At 36.7% G+C, this 16,038-nt stretch overlaps 1 protein-coding gene across 2 annotated transcripts in view; it reads left to right on the top strand.

Annotated features, from left to right (window-relative positions):
- The window catches only part of LOC134744182 (WASH complex subunit 1-like), a 47,476-nt gene extending 38,821 nt beyond the window's left edge, over window positions 1–8,655 (top strand). The window contains exon 6 of one of the 2 annotated variants that reach the window (XM_063677902.1): window positions 2,240–8,655. In XM_063677902.1, coding sequence (XP_063533972.1) covers window positions 2,240–2,416 — 177 coding nt within the window. In that variant the 3' untranslated portion in view covers window positions 2,417–8,655. Of the gene's footprint in view, window positions 1–2,224 lie in introns of both variants that reach the window. The other variant, XM_063677900.1, reaches the window with a different exon arrangement.
- Window positions 8,656–16,038: the final 7,383 nt, after the last annotated feature.

The following is a 16,038-nucleotide window of genomic DNA, read 5'->3' as shown; positions in this document are numbered from 1 at the left end:
ATAACCAGTGACCATAAATTGCGAGTACCTAGATAATATTTAATTTGGAGTAGGTATGCTAGGTACCTTACATTTTCCTGGTTGACACTTTCGCTTCCATGTTTGAAATGTACTTATCTTTATTTATTGCCATAAGTTTCTGGGCTTTGTTTTTGTGAGTTTTTTAGTTATATCAGCACCATGTGTTAAACCCCACTACTTTTATATGAGTCGGTTAAGTGCTCGGTCATTTATTCTATTTCCATATACTAACATTCATTTTGATTTCTAAAGCTAGTTATGTTTTGGGTAGGTATACATGTGTAGCCGACAGATAACCTTAGGCGTCGGATGCATACAGACGAATCGTAAACATCTTTATTGATATTTTACGACTGTGGACTTGATAAGCGGAGCGCCGTTTATCGTTAATGGTGTCACAAATGTCTTGCACAGCCATATTAGTAAACATACTCGTATTACATGAAGTATATTTATTTTTCAGACTTTTTAATGATTTTCATCCTGCTAGGTAGGAAAAAAGTTACCTCTAACAGATTTAGAAATTAAAGACTCAGCGCCGTCGAAATATTGACTATTCTAATTTTCTAATTGATGAGGTAATCTTTAATGAATATTCGCATTTTGCATGATGCATCCTCGGAGAGTGGTTAATGAGCAACTTGTACCTGTTCGTAATTCTACAAGACGTTTACGAGCACATACACCCCAGGCCAAAAGTATGGAAACAACGTTGTTTTCTTTAATATCTCATGTTTCTATCTTTGTTGTATATATTTGTAAACTAAGACTTACATTAGGCAAACCCAAAACATTAAAAATACACGCTTAATATCAAAACATCCTAAAATATTGTCAAAAAGCTAAAAAAATAAAGTAGGAAAAAGTTAAGTACATAATTATACCTACCCTTTAATTACATGACAAAATGTTGAAATGGCAACTATCTCAGCCAGAGTAATTTACTTTTAAATTGTTCTATTATTATTTTTACCAAATTGTCAATGAGTAGTGTAAAATCCATCGCTTAAAAGATCACACTTTTCTATTGAAATACAAGCTTGTTTCCATACTTTTGGCCTGGGGTGTACCGTGTATAGTTAACGCTATCTCTACTGAGCTCGTACTAACAATGGCATTCTGTTAAACAAAGCCATTATTTCTTTTGTGTGAGCGCGTGGCCTTTGTGATTGGGCGCGTGGCCATTGTGTGTGAGCCTCAGGCACAAACGCCAGCACGCGCTCCCACAAAAGAAATAATGGCTTTTGTTTAGCAGAATGCCATTGTTAGTATAAGTGAACGAGCTCAGTAGAGATAGCGTTAACTATACCTATGTATATAAGTATTATTCTGAATTATTACAAGTAGTGGCTATGTCGGGCCTTAATGCAGGACAGTGGGCAATGGCTCAACAGCCCTCCACCAATCCCTTCCTGTCTATCTTTCAACTATAGTAAGGTATACAATGTCGTTATTTTAAATTATTTATCGTATGTAGCACGATATAATAACTTCTTTATGTAGACAAACTTTTTCATAAATTCTACAAGATAGTATACTGTTTCTGTTGATTGCAGTATCTCAATGCGTCCACGAAGCGAGCAGCGACAGCGACACTATTAAAATAAATCACGTCACCTCATGCCAATGATCTCTGACTGCACTATAAAGGGACGTAATTAAATGTTCCCTCTACAAGTTCCATTATCTATTAGGAGATAGCCCGTTTTCGATAATTCCAAGTAATCTAATGTTAGGATCTTGAGCTTTCTAAACGGGTTTTAGATTCTGAGTAAAACCAATATTTATAAGTAATGGAAAAAGTCCGCGATTCGACCGGTTGGCCCCGTCTTTACGTTGTTTAACTACCTATAAATCGTGATGGTTTTAGTACTTATCAGAATTATTTAATTACTTGCTTCTTTTTGTAGTTGTAAATTGATTACGCTCTAACTATTATTACTCTTTGACTTGGTAAAGTTATTAAACGCTTTGAGTTAGCTATACCTTCATTCGTATTAGTACTTAACGATAAACCTACATTTTATATGTACTTTAATTGACTATCCCAGCAGTCGGTTGAAAGAAGGTTGTATCTATAGGTCTTGTTAGAACCTCACATCTTCGCATTGCGTCTTACCATTGAGTTGATCAATTGAAGCAATCGTTGACAACAAAATAATTAATTATATCTAATATGTATTTATAAGTGCCATCTAAGTAGTTGATGTTGTTACAGCCTGCATCCGGCGGCGACCTGATGGCCGACCTCCACGCCAAGCTCTCCATGCGCCGACGCGGCATCTCCGGCGCCGAGCGGCACGGGGGCTCCGTGCTCCACACGCTGGCCAGCGTCATCCCTGAGCCCGGCGAGTCCACGCCGCAGGCCTCTTCCAGTGGTGACGAATGGGAGTAAGACAACAATAGTTACAGCTCCAGGGGGGTTTGCTCGTGTACACGCTGGCTAGAAACTGCTGCGCAAGCGATATGAAAGTTCTGTCGTCGAAATCCAACGAGTCAACACAGCAGGCCTCCAGCGGTCATGAGTGGAACGAGCGATACTATAGCTTTGTCACCAAATCCTTACCTCTTATGCTTGGCTTATGCTACACTACGGGTAGTAAGGATCAATGGCACCCGCAGTTCTATCAAAATTAATTTACCTAAGAATTTATGTGACACACTCGAATAGGTTCAATCATCGTAGGTTGAATCTTTCAGTCTTTCTGGTTTAGTGTTTTCCAATTGTCAATAACAACTTCAGATCGATAGCTGCCATGAGATTTGTACTACGATGTAGAGTCTGACAATGTTGTCACAGGCATTCAGCGCCTCTGGCGCCTACTTTTATAAACGGCGTGGTTCATTTAAAGTTTTTTGACACGTTCGCTCCCAAATTGCGACACCATGCGTGCGTTTTGATGAGTTGCGTATTTCTAAACACTCCGGCGCTGAAATTAAATCTGCATATCATTCTTCAAAAAAGATTCTGTCAGTTATTTACTTATTTATCAAAAGTCGTAATTTTTTTACGTCGTAATCAAAAATCAAATCGTTGCAAATCAAAAGTCGTAATATTTGATACGTTATCATTGAATTTCACGCGTGTTCGTGGCATTAATACAGGCAATTTTAAGTGAAATGATAAATTACACATTTAACTATTTATCTATCATAACGCTTCAAGGAAAACGATTAAATTGTCTGTTTATTATAGACCTAATATGGCCCATATAAGTATAAATCAACCCGCAAGAATAAGTATTTGTATTGTTTATGTAAAAAACCATTAAAAGTGGTCAATAGGAGCTTTGGAAAGCAAAATCTATCTCTGGTGCTAATATCTCATGCAAAATTGATCTTGTATCATCTACTAAATCAAATTATTTTGATTGTGTGTGGATTGTGTATTCAGTATTTTTTTTGGATTCGCGGAAAATAGCGGTCATATACATCGGTCATATACAAATATTGTATACAATTGAATTCTAAATAGTATTTGCGTAAACCTCACACAGGCCCGAGGCCACGCATCAGCTCTGCAAACATTCAAAATTTCCGCTGCGCTTCTGTAGTTGCCCGGTGGATACCCGGCTATTAGAAGTTCTAACCAATTTCTCCGCTTAATTTACTTTATAGGATTTTCCTGCTGTCATACATAGTCTACTCTCATAGTTACGCGAGTGCGAGTAATTAAGTTTTAAGCGCCAGTGTAACGTGACCCCGATATCCTTGACAACTTTAAGAGCACCGAGGAATGACACACCACATGTTTTTACTATCGGATACCAGTATGCCTTGTTACGTATCTCGGGGACCCGCATACACTCGCTTATTTACTTCGTAGATCACTAAGATGACGCAGAAATCTATCTTGTGACGTGTAAAGATTACAATCAATCATGAGACATAATTGAATCAAGTGATTGCTAGTACTTGTTACATATTCAAAGGACCTCTCCATCGCGTTCTTTGTAACACGAAGACTAACTGAAACTACATATTTATTTCCACTCCGTTCCACGTCAGTACATTCGCAAAAGCGACTATAATTTTATGAATTGACGCAAGCTTTATTGAGTATTTTTCATGATATACTGAGAAACGTGTGTAACGTAATGAGCTGGTTCAATAACTAATTTTTTTTTTTCAAGATATAAATAAGGTCGCTGGGATAAACGTCGTGAAATAGAATTTCCAATAGTTAGAACCATTTCCCGTCAGATTTACTGGTTTATGATGTTTGTATCGCCTTTATGGTTTATTATTTAAATAATGTTTAAATATTAGTAAGTTCATAATGTTCATATTGAGACTATAAGGACGTTGCTAACATACAAAACCAATCGTTGATCAATCGTGTGAATGAATCATCGGGTATAAGGTCAAATAATTTGATTTCTGACCCACACCTTTGCACAGTGACAAAGTGACTGAGTGACAATAACAGTATAAGATTCATAGTGGCTTTCATATTGATTGCCACTGTGACGGCGTACGAAGTGTCACAAAAATCAAATTCCGACTGTACGTTAATACGGTAGAGAAAGTGGATATATTTGAAGCTATCCAATATAGCTATTACTATCAAAAAGAGCTTTGTGTTATCAATGTTCTCATACAAGCCCTCACATTCCTGATTTGGTACCGGTGCAGCGCAGTGGTGACGTCTATTTACTCATGAACGCGTCACTGACCAAACATCGCGCTCGTGCGTGTTCCTTCTAACTGATACCGTGTATTTGTTTTTGTTTAAAGCTAAATTTAAACGGGTGGAGTGGAGGGTTATTCTGGCATCCATCGGGAACGTTTTTTTTAGACTTCAGAGTTGAGTTCAACCCGTAAAAACGAATTAACTAAAAATAAACTCCCAACGATAATCCAAAACTCATCATCGCGCTCAGTTGGTTGCCAGTTTTTTCACCAAACCCTATAAAACAAGCGTGTAGGGATCGCGGTGCTATTATTATTACCAAATTAATTTCTCCAGGGCTCTCCAAACTACAGCCTGTGAGCCGAAACAATTTAGTCCACGAAAGGAGACAAAACAATTAATTCCGGCCCTCGAAAAACTACTACCTAACTCTATAAAAACCGGCCTGCAAAAACGAAGTCTTGTTGTGGCCCTTACGTCATAAAGTTTGGAAACCCCTGCTTAACTTTAACTAGACCAGAGCCAGTTCTGCTCTACTTCGGTCTTATTACATATTTCCTATCTGTATCTACCCTGTTTTGCCGTAACAGGGCAGGATTTAAGTTTGACTTAGAGATTTGTAACTACTGTGTTAATTTAATATCGGAGATCTACTTATACAGCGTTATCAGAGCGATCGGGAACAACTGGTTTCCCGTATAAAAGGTGGCAACGACGCGAGTTTTACATCACCATAACGCAGGATTAAGGAACGTATAAGAGTACAATTTTATACAAACGTTTTTGAGACTACGCCACTCGACAGCCGCGCATGTTTGCGTGCTCTTAGTTGCTCGTTTCACGAAGCTATACACGTTACAATTTTATAATTCTGATCGGGTAGCAGCAAAAAAAACTTTTGTTGAATCGGCTCCATCCGTGGTCAGCGTTGCCGTTTAGCTTGTAAAATTGTCGCCCGTGTATGTACATGAAAAATCTTCAGAGAAAATGCAGTCTCATACCACTTTAGAAATGTGTATCAAACCATAACTTAAGTGCGGGGTCGCCAAAAAAATACAGCATTTAAAGACGGCGTCAAAATTGACCAATTACTACGTTCTTTATTTACACCACGTTCGTATTAACTCGTTACTCTGTTTCGTTCGTTTACTCCCTTGCCTTTCCCCGCGTTAATGCAAGTATAATGGCGTGGCGTAAGCTTCCTCGAAGGTGCGCGCGCACATAAATCCGCCCAGCTGATATCGGAAAAGGCTCCGCATTAGAATAATCACATTTCTCACTAAGGGGCTATCTCTTTTTTAATTCCGAGAAGGGACGCGAACTATCGCGGCGGCGGACGATTAGTGATTACATACAAAAACCAAGGTTTTTTTTTAGTTAAAGACTCGTAAACAACATAGACTTGACGTTGAGCCAATTGCCTCAATACGTAAGTACAGCTTAAAGTGCTACAAGGCAAGAGTGAAAAAGCTGATAGTTACATTTTCGGCTCGGCAATTTCCATCCTATCGGGGGAAATTAGAATGAGTCGCAATTGATATTCGGTTTGTAATTCAAATAACTCTTTAGTGCCTTATCGCTGTTGTGAGCGTTGTGGATGGTGCGTTCCCAAATCGGTAAAAATATACAATATTATGTATACTTCGCCATTTATTCTGCTGAATAAATGTATGAGTTTCTATTTCATTAGTTAGCTAGCAAATGGAAGTTGTCAAACCGCTATCGAATTACAAGGATACCTCGCTCAGTGACGCCATTTGCAACAGTGGTATTGACGCTGCTGTGGAGAGATTGGCAGTCTATTTTATACATGTCTTTTTTTTATAAATTTACTACACAGCTCAATACGTATTTTGTCCACGATTATAGTTAATGTGAATGTTTTAAGTGCCTACGCTAATTCCGAGTAAGGTTAACGAGGGGATCTGAGAAGTTGACTTCATTATAATTTATACATACATAATTGCGAAAATATACTTTGTCTTCGCAATTTTTATCGGTGCGCTAATTCTTACTTTTATTTTATTAATTCCAACAAAACATACTTTACAAAAATTGCCATTATATAGATATATATATATAAATTTGAAGAACCATCTTAATGTAGGTATAAATAGATCTGCTAAATTAATTTTGAATATACCTATATTTTGTACTTGTACTTGGATGGAAATACTGTAGAAGGGAATGAATCCTTTAATACATAGGTTGTTTGTTTACCAGTAAGCTGTGAGCTGTGAGTCATAAACATGTATGTATACATATTTTCATCTTGTTTAAATAACATAAATAAAGGTAGACAATGTATAGGTATATGTTAAGTTTATGACTGACAACCACTATGTTTATGTACGAGTATACTCGTATGTATGACGGGTTTAATACTACGACGGCTATAAACCCTATAATTACGCCGGCCGCGTTGCTTGCATTTTGTTATAAATATATAATTATAAATTAATTTAATCAATTATTAAAGTCCGGTGCAGTCTATTTACAAAGTAGTTCACGGTCTTAAGTTAAAGCCTTATAAATCTATTTCTAAGTTTCTAACAAACTTATTGACATTAGATTCTTTATTTATCACTACTTATATTAGGAAATATCTAGGAATGACGCTATAGGTACATACTCTTAACTTTATCATTAACTTTACCACAAGATTTGGGTTAGGTATTTAGGTAAATGAATTACTTGAATATGGCCACCCACTTATGCAAATGATATTTTTAAATTTTCGCCAAAACGGACGCTGTGCCGCTTTTCGGAATCCAAGGGAAACCAGTTAAATAACAGTTACATCCTGCTGGGATTCCGAGAAATCGATGTTAGATATAATACGCGAATCGTACACATCTTTATATGCTGACATAACAGTTCTTTAAGTATTTAAACCACAGAATTCGCAATGAGGTTAAAAACCCATAGATTATATAAAATACCAGTTGTCAGGAACCGAAAAGTCTGTGCTTTATGTTTCTTTGGATTTGGCATACTCGTATCCTCGTATCGTATCTAACGACATGTTTTTATATAAACGATTGCAGGGCCATTTGCGTTATTTCATCAATAATGCTCATGGAGTGAAGATCCGCTAAAATATAATAACAATAGTTCGAGAAACCTGTAATGGTAAACTACTCGTAGAATTAGTAGAATTGATAAAGTAAACTTTAGTTTGGATTTAGAGGTTAATTTTCGTGTAGCAAGCGAGCACGGATTAATGATCAAACAGGAAATCTAATTACAATAATAACCTGTAGTCCTGTACCTATAAGCATACAAACTAACTCCATTTTGTACTTTGTCACAGTCAGTTGGGAGACACTCCTCCTTTCGGGCAAACTTGGCTCCATTCGGCTCAGCATTGCTCTGAGCAATTATTAGGGTTGGCACAGCTTGGAGTCCCTTTGCGTGCACGACCACAGATAAGATAATGACTTAAATTTTGACGACCCTAAATAGCCGAAAGGGATCGTGCCATACATTAGAAAGAGACGACATCATGATTCGACCCTGATGTCAAACTTCGGGATTGTAGGAAGTGTCCTTTCTGTACGGTAGTACTTTTACTTATTCTGTGTCACAATGACAATAGTGTAGTGTCATACAGTTACATTTGACGGTGTATGTATGTAACATAGTATTTGAAAACAAAATTAACAATGAAATAGTTTTCAAATATAGTATCGGCACGTAGTTACGAGTCTTTACTTGAGTTTATTATGGTAATTTGCTATTTTGCTCTACGTTCTAAAACTAGAAAACATCAAAGAATTTAAAACTGCATTGTATACCTTTTTAGCCTCTAAGGCATATTTATACTATTCAAGAATATCTCAATGATATAAATTTGTAATAGAGTAGGTATAAGTAATTTAAGCATGCGATACACATGACATTTTAAATATTTGCATGGTTTTGTGACAAAACATGTAGTTCTTTTTTAAATATGCATGGCCTTCTGTACCATGTTTTAGCAAACAAATATCTGATTCTGATAGGCGGAATGCCGGCTAATTAATTACGAAGATACTTACTGTTATGTATTATTGTATAGTCTATTTACGTTAAAGAAGAAACCCGATACACTAATTAGGTATATACCTACAAATATTATAATCATGCGGAGCTCTAGATCTTTTGAATCTTGGGTAATACTGATATTACATAAATCTTATTTTAATGGTTTTGGGCGTGTCATTGCTTGTCCCTAACGCACATTAGCTATAATCGCTTGGCAATAAAATTCGTTCCAGAAACGATAGAACCAATTAAAAATAAATTTCACTATTCAAACATGTGCAAAGGCTTCTCCACACGTGCTTACCAAATCACCACGCAACCCCGGCTTTGCACCCCACTAAGAAAAATGTTATTTTAACTCCACAAGCGGTCCCGAAACAGACCCATTTCTAATAAATTACAAAAAGCGGGAGATGCTCAATTTGTCTAATATATTATTAACCTTTTAACTCTGAGGGGATCCACAGAGAATCTTCCATTTTATAAATGTAATGGATAAAGGGATAATCTATTTTTTGTTGGCCTAATGGATTGGAAAAGTTTATTAGTTTTCAAACTTTTATATATGTGTAATTATATTTTATCGGACAAATAATTACACATAATGACATCTTTTTTGTTTGAAATATTACACGGGAGCTTGATTTCTAATAGCAAAACCCGGCCACCTAAGAGATCTATGTGATCGAAAGCAGTTAATAAATGACGTTATTTACATCTTGAACACTACGCATAAGAATGTATCGATGTAACATGAGTACAGTAAATAAGCAACTAAGCCGACTTATTATAATAACTGACAGAACCTTCCTGCATTACCAATTAGTGACGGCTTAGCTTAAAGATCCCGGTCTTAAACGTGATGGGCTTAGTCTATAGGCGTATTAGTCAAATCCGCAGCGGCGGTGCCTTTGCTGCGTCCTGAGTCCTGACTATTTTGATTGTTTCTAAGCTTATACCTAGCATAGTTTGGCCTTAAAATTAGTTACAACAGCACCGTGATAAAGGTCAGATGTATACTACCATTAAACTGGACGGCAGTGAATAACCGGCAGCATTTGTATTCGGGTGCGACGCGTGCGCACAGTTACGTTCCGACGAATAGCTGTGCGGCGGGTTAACAGAAACGTGGATTAGTAACGTGAGACTTTATTCCGAATTCTGAGCGCGGTTGGTGCAAGGGATACTTTAAAGTCATTTGTTTCTTATTTAAAGTTCTACTAAGCATTACATTAAAGTAATAGCTACTATAGCTAGGCTTTACCGCCACCATAAATCACTGAAATAAGACGGAAAAATCATACCATTTGACCGCCCAGACAGCCCAGAGTATTGAATTACCTAAAATAAAAGGCTTTAAATTATGCTTGTTACAATTTGCAGTAGTTATTTGCCAACGAGATAAAAAAGTACGATAATGAGTACGCAGCTCATTTGTTTACTATTATACGTCAATTTTCCTTGACGCTAATTAAGGATAAACGTTAATTACTTGCTATAATACATAATTGCATAAATGCCAGTTGTGTATACAATTTAGTTCATGGTTACATTTGTTTATTCTCAAATCCGTACATTGTCTGTATGTATGGAAAAATGTGTCCCAAAACCGACCTTAAATGCGGCTAATGAATTAATTTGATTGAAATAGAATGTCAATAGATGAAATTAAATAAAGCGAAGGAAACAACATAAAATATGAGCTTCATAATCTCCTTTCGCCATCTTAGTTGTTTGCCTCGGCACAGCCAACTCTTGCCCGCAGCTGTATCATAAAACTACTTTTTACTACGAATATTAAACAGTTCCAGAGAGGCCCCGTTTAACGACACCAAATAACAGGTCACAGTGAAATTACATATTACTGTACTGATGCTTAAATGCCTGTCGTGGGCATACAACCGTCCTTCTCAAACCGGTATCATGCGAAAGGGATGCAAGTTCTGCGTTAGACACCCGGACAGGGGTTCCAAACCGTTTGAGCATCGGGCGTCTCTTTTGGTTCCAACAATTTTCGGACACCTACTAAAGTGGTTGTAAAAATAAAGGAAAATCTTTGTACTTTGGAGACGTCCTAGGGCCACCGTAAGTATTTGAAGTAAGTCTTTGACTGTATTTCTATTTCTCCATGTCACTCGCGGTTATAACATGTGAAATTATACCTAATGCAGCTTTTATATTTTTGAGTAGTTAACTGATTTTAAATATACATGTAAGTAACTACGCTAATTATAGTTGGACAATTAATAGGAAGCTGAGAATTTGACGCAGTAGGTACCTACTATTTAGTTAAACAGGTGTCCCACTGTGTCAAGTTGTCGTGGTTCTACCGGTCAAACATTTGATGTTTAATGCCATAAGGAACAACAAAAATGACTCCCACCTTAATCAATGTTATTCTATATCAAATTAAATTGTATTAATTTGCCATAAAGTACTTACTCCACTACTACCTGCTATGTAGGATTAAAATCGGTTGTTTCAAAAACAGTCCCAACGTTGTTTCTGAAGCGACCGACATAATTTTATTTGTGGTTCGCTTTTGTCGATTCTACATAAATGTAGAGATAAGGTAAGGTGGAGTTAGACTAACATAGTTTATTTTGCTCGGGGCAAGACAAACAGTGTGAGGATTCCATATACAAGTGATAGTCTTATCCCGGTGATAGTCTTACCCCACCTTACCTTAATTTAATCTAAATCTTTCAAATTATGAATTCTAAACATTTTCCGAAGTGGCGGAGGGTTGGAATTAACATTGTGATAAGATTGCCTTGCTGCGTCCTGGTTTCTTTCTATTTTCTACGATTAGACGGACAACGTTAGATTTTTTGCTAGTTAACCCTTTAGCAGTTCAACTTTTTCGTCATTTGATAAGAGAGCTTATTTTTTTAAATTATTAAATTGCTTGAAAACGCCGGTGTTGTCCACAAAAGGCGATAGATTGCGTTAAGAAATGTTGTGTAAAATGGAAGTGTAAGGTTGTAATTGAAAACCAATATTGGCTGGTAGAGCTTTATAAGTGCAGGGTGGATAAATATTTGGAGTTTTTAGACTTGTTGATATTATATTGAATTTAATATTAAATTATGTATATAAAGTAGCAATAAGTATGATAATAAGCTGTAAAAAATAAACTGTACGTATTTTAAATTAAGTTTTATCAATTAGGGATACTTGCCTTTGTAGAATTTTATTAAGTTTTGACTGTTTGATTTAAATGAGCTACTGTAATAGTTAATAATCAATGCATTTCCTATTTGAGTCAATGCAATATTTTGACGTAATTTATGTACAAGAATATGTAGTCAAATACGTCATATAAGTAGTAATAATCAAGGAGGGGTAATTTTACAAAAGGTTTTTTTTTTTAAATATACTAATAGGTACATATACATACAACGAAAGATCCACGTAAGTGTACATATACAACGCTAAATAAGTACTGGCTGATTTTGACGCACTCTATGAACATGAACATCATTTCTATTACTTACTTTCTAACAATGAATGATTTGAAAAAAAAAAAATAACCATGACACAAATTTTCCACTTTTGAATTTAAATTTATTCTAAGCTTAATAAATGATTTGCATTTGTTATTTTGGTAACAATAAGCATGTGTGTAGTTTTTTTATCTTAGTCTAATAAACCTTAGCCGTATCGAACAACAATTCCTTTTGGAAACTTACTTCTCCATTCATTAGAGGTTAGTTATTATTTATGTGCAGCATTTTATATCAATAGATTGTTAAACCAACTTGAGAGAGATCACTTAAGTTTCCTTTCGGCCGGGGAACTCAATAATATCTACACAAACTCTTATTAGCTACTAATGTTACTATAGAACAGTGTAAAGATATATTAAGCTCCTTGTCTGTTTGAATACAATGTTTCAGTGATAAATTGTAAACCATGAAGGTACAATGCTAACTTAACCGTTTGAATACCATGCCTATTATATACAGGGTGGCTAAAAATAAGTGCATTCCTGTTGCCAGGGAGGTTTTGGGATTATACTGAGCAACTGTACTATGGGACCAACCACGAAATCGCGAAAAAAAAATTACCCTCCCATAGAAAATGGACCAGCCAAAATGTATAAACAGCCAAATTTTTTTTCTCGCTTTCGGAGTTGGTCCCATAGTAAAAGTTGCTCAGTATAATCCCAAAACCTCCCTGGCAACGGGATTTCACTTTTTTTTTTCCACCGTGTATTATACGCCATCGTTAACCTAATGGGGTTGGCCGGTCGAAATATTTAGCAGATGGCGCCAGCATAGCTTGCCCTGTCAATCCCTAAAATAGAATAGAATTGTGTAAAAAAATCTTTTTTTTAAGGAATTTTATGCCCTGGATGCCAGCCCTTTAAGCCAAATCTCATAGAAAATGGAGCAAGCTATGATGTCGCCATCTATGCAAACCTTTGGCAATTGCCAACCCCATTGGAACGCATGAAGGTCTATATTGCCTACACTGTAACCTTGTCTACGTATGTTGGCGGTCAAAGGGGTAAGTTCGTCTTCATGCGAGGGAAAATGCAAACCTAATTATCTATCGATATTAATCATATCAAAATTGTAAGGCCAGGATTACACTTGTAAGTTTTACTTACGTAAGTGGGGACAAAGCTATTTGCTAGAATGAGATAACGATATTCATATCTCATTCTGTAGTATAGCTGTGTCCCTACTTACGTAACTAAAACTTACAAGTGTAATCCTGGCCTAAGGAATCTCATTACATATTTGTCAATTCGACAGGGTTCTTTTGAGAGTCCTAGATTTCCATGTTGCTGTAATCCGTCTGAAGGCAGATATTGTGACAAACTACTTATCTCTTGTAATTCCTAACTTAAACCTCGTAAGATAAGCCAATCCGTCTGGTAGTTTTATTTAAATTATGTAAATATTCAGGTGCCCATTTTAACGTTTTAATCATGTTAATATAGTTGTATACCAACGTTGTATGAACGATTTTAAATGTTATGTATGATGTATGTAATATACCTATGTCATTAATTAAAATGAGATTCTAAATATGAACGCAGTGTTTTTAACTGTATACCTACAAATTTATATAATATATAGAAATAATTTACGAAAGTTTGCCCTCATGATTTAGGTAAGTACTTAGCTTGCTGGGGAGTTGAAACTTATAGGTCATTATCGAGTATAACGACAGATGTGACTGCAAAATTCTCTCACATAGTACAGTACCAAATGTCACAGTTAAAACACACTTTTTTTTAATAACGAACACGCAGAACGTGTTCGTGTTCGTAGTTCTTCGAAGATAGAAAGTATATACTAGTTGATAAAACCAAATTGTCAGTAAATAAGAACAAAAAAACTTTACTCATCCTTTTCTTTTTCTTAGTCAGAGAGAATCATACTATCTTTGTCTTACACTAGTACTAGCACCCAAAAGAAAATGATGAGTATAGTTTTTTTGTTCTTATTTACTGACAATTTGGTTTTATCAACTATACCTAGGTAAGTAGGTACAGAGACAGAGTAGGTACCATGTTTTTAATATGTATATTCCAAGTGATTGATCTGACAGCCGAGGGATTAATTACTAAAAGAAGCGTGTAAGTTGATGCCTATAACGATCGTTACAAATTTCAATCTACAAGTGTGTTTCCATGAAAAATATAATAGTCCCTTAAGATACAGAAATAAGCGTTTCCCGGTAGAATAAATACGGATTGTGTCGTAATTGGGGGTCACCGACTTCTCTTTACGCATTCTGATTATTTATAACGACTCGCTAGCGCGGGTTTACGTCCCAGAATAACGCCTCGGAACTTCTCGGTATCACAGCGCCGCCGATTCCGAATCGGAAATAAGGATTCCGGGAAACTGCCGGCCTCTCGTCTCTCGCGCACGCGAGTGACAAGGACGCAGCAAGCTTTTTGTGGCCCAATGATAAATGGCTTTTGCACGGGCCGTGTAAGGTGCTTCAGTTATCTGGAAATGTTTAATGCGACCTTTGACACTGACTTTTATTGGAAACTCGTTCTTGGGATTGTCTTCGGTTTTATTACTTTTCCGTATGGATGATATGTATTGAAAGGTGTTACGCGGGTTTAATGGGTAGGTTGGTAATAAATCTGTTCACAGTATAAAACCCACAGCAGAATCGAGTCTGGGCTAGAGTTTGCCAAAAAAAGGTTTTTTTTTTTTGGCAATCATTAGGTATATACATCGAGTTGATGTGACATTCAGATGAGGAGGGCCCTCGTATTATATAGTACAGCAGAGCCGTCTTCTGATGAGCTACAGTAATAGTCAGACCAAGATAACTCTGCAACGATTTTGATACCAGAAACCTATGAAATTATGACGTTTAATATAAAACTTGTAGTAGGTATAAGTAGATGTTTTGGAAAATTTTACCATTCCGAGCCAGGTCAACTTACTGCTCTATGCTATGACACAGGCCCGCATTTCCATCAACAGAGTTAGCTCCCAAAACAAAAAGTTGGGTAAGTAAATCAAGGACCGGACAACCCTTTCCGCGATAAAACCCTTTCAATGGGCGACACTTAAACAAGGCTAACACATTGAAAGACTTTCCCTTTTGAACTGCAAGCCCATTCATACCCTTACCTTTGACTAACCCTTACCGAAAAGCTAATCAAAAATAAGGCTAGCTCTTAATAAGGGTTACCCTTATCTTTAAGCGCTTTTTATAAAGGTTTCCCTTTGCGTGAAAGAGACAGGATTAGTATATATCTACGGTAGTGTATGAAAAGGAAAGAAAATACGTGCCTAGCAGGGACCGGCCCGCTATCCCTTATCGGGGTTTTATAAGGGTATTGCATAAGGCTTAACTCACCATACCCTTTGCCAGCCGAAACCCTTTGTTTTGGTTTTAAAAACCCTTATATAAAGCTACCACATTTGAGTAATCGGTAGCCCAAATACCCTTACAAAACCCTTATCATCCGCTCACCAACACCTTGCATATTGCTTATAAGGGTTAGCCTTATAAAGGGCTTCCCTTTCAGCATATAAGCGTGCTAATTTAAGTCGTCTACCTTGTGCATAAAGCACACATTACTTCGAATCCGAGCGATCGTCGGCGGCGACGGCGGCGTTCTTTGACTAGGCACTTATTTTCTTTCCTTTTCATACACTACCGTAGATATGTACTAATCCTGTCTCTTTCACGCAAAGGGAAACCTTTATAAAAAGCGCTTAAAGATAAGGGTAACCCTTATTAAGAGCTAGCCTTATTTTTGGTTAGCTTTTCGGTAAGGGTTAGTCAAAGGTATGGGTATGAATGGGCTTGCAGTTCAAAAGGGAAAGTCTTTCAATGTGTTAGCCGTGTTTAAGTGTCGCCCATTGAAA

Source organism: Cydia strobilella, chromosome 9, assembly GCF_947568885.1.
Source record: "Cydia strobilella chromosome 9, ilCydStro3.1, whole genome shotgun sequence".
Taxonomy (NCBI): Eukaryota; Metazoa; Arthropoda; class Insecta; order Lepidoptera; family Tortricidae; genus Cydia; species Cydia strobilella.
Note: the sequence above shows the minus strand (reverse complement) of the source record. Positions and strands in the feature narration are given on the sequence as shown.